Genomic DNA, 4,395 nt, shown 5'->3' with positions numbered 1-4,395 from the left:
CCCGGGTCCCGGCACAGGAGTTGCTTTTTCCGTGATATTTACGGTTCCCCGACTCTCCAGGACCCCCGTTCTCCCGGCGCAGAGCCCGGTGCCGGGAACTACATCTCCCATGGTTCCCAGCGGCGGTGACAGGAAGTGCCTCTTCCGCGATGATTACGGTTCCCCGACTCTCCAGGACCCCCGTTCTCCCGGCGCAGAGCCCGGTGCCGGGAACTACATATCCCATGGAGCACAGCGGCGCCGACAGGAAGTGCCTCTTCCGTGATGTTTACGGTTCCGAGACCCCCGTTCTCCGCACTCAGCGCCCGGTGTCCCGAACTACATCTCCCGTGGGGCACAGAGGCGCCGACCGGAAGTGCCTCTACCGTGATGTTTACGGTCCCGAGACCCCCGTTCTCCGCTCTCAGCGCCCGGTGTCCCGAACTACATCTCCCGTGGGGCCCCGCGGCGCCGACCGGAAGTGCCCGGGTCCCCGCGCAGGAAGCGCCCCCAGCCCGGTCCCCGGCCCCGCGCCGCTGACGTCACCGCGCGCGCCGGCCCCGGGGGTCACGCGGGGGTCGCGATGCAGTCGCTGGTGTCGCCGGTGACCAAGGCGCTGCTGGTCGCGCTGTTCATCTTCGCCATCCTCCTCATCCTCTACGTCATCCTCTGGTACATCTGCCGCGACGTCGACTGCGACCACGGCCTCTGACGTCAGCGCCGCGTGACGTCACCGCCCCCCACCCACCCGACCCGCCGGAAGGAAGCCCGACCGCGGTGAGCGCGAGAGACATGGCCGCCGTGACGTCAGCGCGACCCCTGACCTCCCCCCTGACCCGCCTGACTTCCCCTGACCTCCCCATGACCTCCGCCTGACCCCCTGACCTCCTCCCTGACCCCTCTGACCTCCCCGTGACCCACCCACACCTTCGTCTGACCTCCCCTGACCTCCCCTTGATCCACTGACCTCCCCCTGACCTCCTCTGACCTCCCCCTGACTGCCCTGACCTCCCTTTGACCCCCCCTGAGCCCTCTGACCTCCTCCTGACCTCCCCCTGAATCCCCTGACCTTCCCCTGACACCCATGACCTCCCCATGACCTCCCCCTTACCCCTGCCTGAACCTTCCTGACCCCTCTGACTTCCCCCTGACCCCTCTGACCTCCTCCTGACCTCTCTGACCTCCTCCTGACCTCCTCCCTGACCCCTCTGACCTTCCCCTGACGCCCTGACCTCCCTTGACGCTTATGACCTCTCCCTAAACCCTCTGACACCGCCTGACCTCTCCTGACCTCCCCTCACCTCCCTCTGACCCCTGATCTCCCCCATGACCTCCCCCTCACCCACCCTGACCTCCCCCTGACCCCCTGGTCTCCCCCTGACCCCCCTGACTTCCCCCTGACCCCTCTGACCTCCCCCTGACCCCTGGTCTCCCCCTGACCCCCCTGACTTCCCCCTGACCCCTCTGACCTCCTCCTGACCCACACTGAACTCCCCCTGTACCCCCTGACCTCCCCACTGACCCCTCTGACCTCCCCCCTGACCTCCCCCTGACTCCTGTGACTTCTCCCTGACCCACTGACCTCCCTTGACGCTTCTGATCCCCCTCTGACCCCCCTGAACTCTCTGACCTCCCCATGACCTACCCATGACCTTTCCTGACCCACCCTAACCTCCCCCTAACACACCCTGACCTCCCTGACCTCCCCCTGACCTCCCTGACCTCCCCCGACCCCTGATCTCCCCCATGACCTCCCCCTCACCCACCCTGACCTCCCCCTAAACCCTTCTGACCTCCCCCTCACCCACCCTGATCCCCCTGACCTCCCCATGAACCCTTCTGACCCCTCTGACCTCCCCCTCACCTCCCCTTGATCCACCCTGACCTCTTCCTGACCCCCCTGACCCTCCCCTGACCTACTCTGACCTCCCCCTGATACACTGACCTCCCACTGATCTCCCCCATGACCTCCCCCTCACCCACCCTGACCTCCCCCTGACCCCCTGGTCTCCCCCTGACCCCCCTGACTTCCCCCTGACCCCTCTGACCTCCCCCTGACCCCTGGTCTCCCCCTGACCCCCCTGACTTCCCCCTGACCCCTCTGACCTCCTCCTGACCCACACTGAACTCCCCCTGTACCCCCTGACCTCCCCACTGACCCCTCTGACCTCCCCCCTGGTCTCCCCCTGACCCCCCTGACTTCCCCCTGACCCCTCTGACCTCCCCCTGACCCCTGGTCTCCCCCTGACCCCCCTGACTTCCCCCTGACCCCTCTGACCTCCTCCTGACCCACACTGAACTCCCCCTGTACCCCCTGACCTCCCCACTGACCCCTCTGACCTCCCCCCTGACCTCCCCCTGACTCCTGTGACTTCTCCCTGACCCACTGACCTCCCTTGACGCTTCTGATCCCCCTCTGACCCCCCTGAACTCTCTGACCTCCCCATGACCTACCCATGACCTTTCCTGACCCACCCTAACCTCCCCCTAACACACCCTGACCTCCCTGACCTCCCCCTGACCTCCCTGACCTCCCCCGACCCCTGATCTCCCCCATGACCTCCCCCTCACCCACCCTGACCTCCCCCTAAACCCTTCTGACCTCCCCCTCACCCACCCTGATCCCCCTGACCTCCCCATGAACCCTTCTGACCCCTCTGACCTCCCCCATCACCTCCCCTTGATCCACCCTGACCTCTTCCTGACCCCCCTGACCCTCCCCTGACCTACTCTGACCTCCCCCTGATACACTGACCTCCCACTGACCTCCCCTGACCTCCACCCCACCCACCCTGACCTCCCCCTGAACCCCTGACCCCCTGACCCCCGACCTCCCCTGACCTCCCCTGACCCACCCTGACCTCCCCCCGACCCCCCGACCTCCCCCGTTACCCTCGGCCCCGCCCCAGTTCTTTATCATTGATTTTGATTTCGCATTTGTTGATTGACTTCGCGACGGTAAAAAATATTAGAAACCGGAAACGTGGCGGTGAGGGGCTTTCCCGTGACATCAGCGCCGCCCCTGACCTCCTGTGACCCCGCCCTGACCCCCGACCCCTCCCCGACCCCACCCCGACCTCCCCACCAGCCCCTGGCCTCCCATCTATGGAAACCGAGAAACATGTCGGTGAGGGCATTCGCCGTGACGTCAGCGCGACCCCTGACCCCCTCGTGACCCGGTGACCTCCCCATGACCCATGTGACTCCTCGGCCCCGACCCCGTTCTCCTCCTGGCTCCGCGTTTGTTGACTGACTCTGCGATGGTAAAACAGGTAAACTGAGGAAAGATGGCCGCCAGGGCCTTTCCCATGACGTCAGGGCGGTGCCTGACCTCCCTGTGACCCCTGCGTGACCCACCCACGACAGTCTGACCTCCCTGTGAACCCTGACCTCCCGTGACCTCCCCAGGTGTTGCTGATACAAGGGCGGGGGAGGGGGAGGGCGGAGACCACGGGTGACCAGGATGACAGGAAGTGACCTCGACGGCCTTAGCTCCGACCTCTGACCTTGGCCGTGTCCTCATTTGCATGTCCCGGCTCCACCCTCTCCCCCCGCAGGCCCCGCCATGGACGCCCTCACCCCGGGGTTTCCGCCCCCGAGACGCAGGGGCCCCGACTGATGACATCACCGCCTGATGACCTCGCCGCGGTGGACGCCATGGCCGCCGCCGACCTCGCCGCCTCCAGCCATTCCGTGCCGCGTGCCTCCTCCTCCCCCCTGCGCGATGATGTCACCGCGGGGCGGGGCTCCCGCCTTGGCCCCGCCCCCTCCGCCCGCCCTTGCCTGACGTCATCCGTCACGTGACTCCATTTTCTACCATGTAGAGAGATTTCGCCCCCACCCCCTGCGGACGCCCCGCCCGCTACCCGTGAAGGGTGACATCACTTCCTGTGATGTCATAAGGGGGCGGGGCCCGCAGACATCGCCCACCAATAAAAGAAAAGGTATTTTTGAGAGCGCTGTGTGCGTGTGGCTGTCAATCAGCACCTTGGGCCCGCCCCCGGACGACGTCATTCTAAGGTAGGGCCCCGCCTACTGACCCTGCTGTCAATCATCTGTGGGCCCGCCCCTGTCCTGTTTGTCAAAGACAGCCACTTCCTGTCTGCGGGCGAGATCCTCGCATGCGTTTCCTGCTTGTGGGCGGGGTTGAGGTGCCCGCTTCCTGTCTGATCAGGGCTGGGGTCATCGCCTGAGCTCCCTGCTCCATGGGACTACGTTTCCCAGAGGGCTCTGTGTCGGCGGCAGGAAGTAGCCATGGAAGACAGGAAGTGGTTATGGAGACTACATTTCCCAGGGTCCCATGGGTCAGTGGCAGGAAGTGGCCTTGTACGACAGGAAGTGGTTGAGGAGACTACATTTCCCAGGGTCCCATGGGTCAGTGGCAGGAAGTGGCCTTGTACGACAGGAAGTGGTTGA

At 65.4% G+C, this 4,395-nt stretch overlaps 1 protein-coding gene and 1 long non-coding RNA gene across 2 annotated transcripts; one reads left to right on the top strand and one right to left on the bottom strand.

The window, feature by feature from the left end:
- Positions 1 to 1,954: 1,954 nt before the first annotated feature.
- LOC121677045 (rRNA 2'-O-methyltransferase fibrillarin-like) lies at positions 1,955 to 2,437 on the bottom strand. Its single transcript, XM_042054399.1, has one exon. It carries the CDS (start codon positions 2,435 to 2,437, stop codon positions 1,955 to 1,957), a length of 483 nt encoding a protein of 160 aa, XP_041910333.1.
- Positions 2,438 to 3,118: 681 nt separating this feature from the next.
- LOC121677046 lies at positions 3,119 to 3,935 on the top strand. Its single transcript, XR_006020714.1, has 2 exons — positions 3,119 to 3,251; positions 3,537 to 3,935. It is a non-coding gene; the product is annotated as an uncharacterized LOC121677046 (long non-coding RNA).
- Positions 3,936 to 4,395: the final 460 nt, after the last annotated feature.

This window comes from Arvicola amphibius, unplaced genomic scaffold (assembly GCF_903992535.2).
Source record: "Arvicola amphibius unplaced genomic scaffold, mArvAmp1.2, whole genome shotgun sequence".
Taxonomy (NCBI): domain Eukaryota; kingdom Metazoa; phylum Chordata; class Mammalia; order Rodentia; family Cricetidae; genus Arvicola; species Arvicola amphibius.
This window is presented reverse-complemented; position numbering and strand designations above follow the sequence as displayed.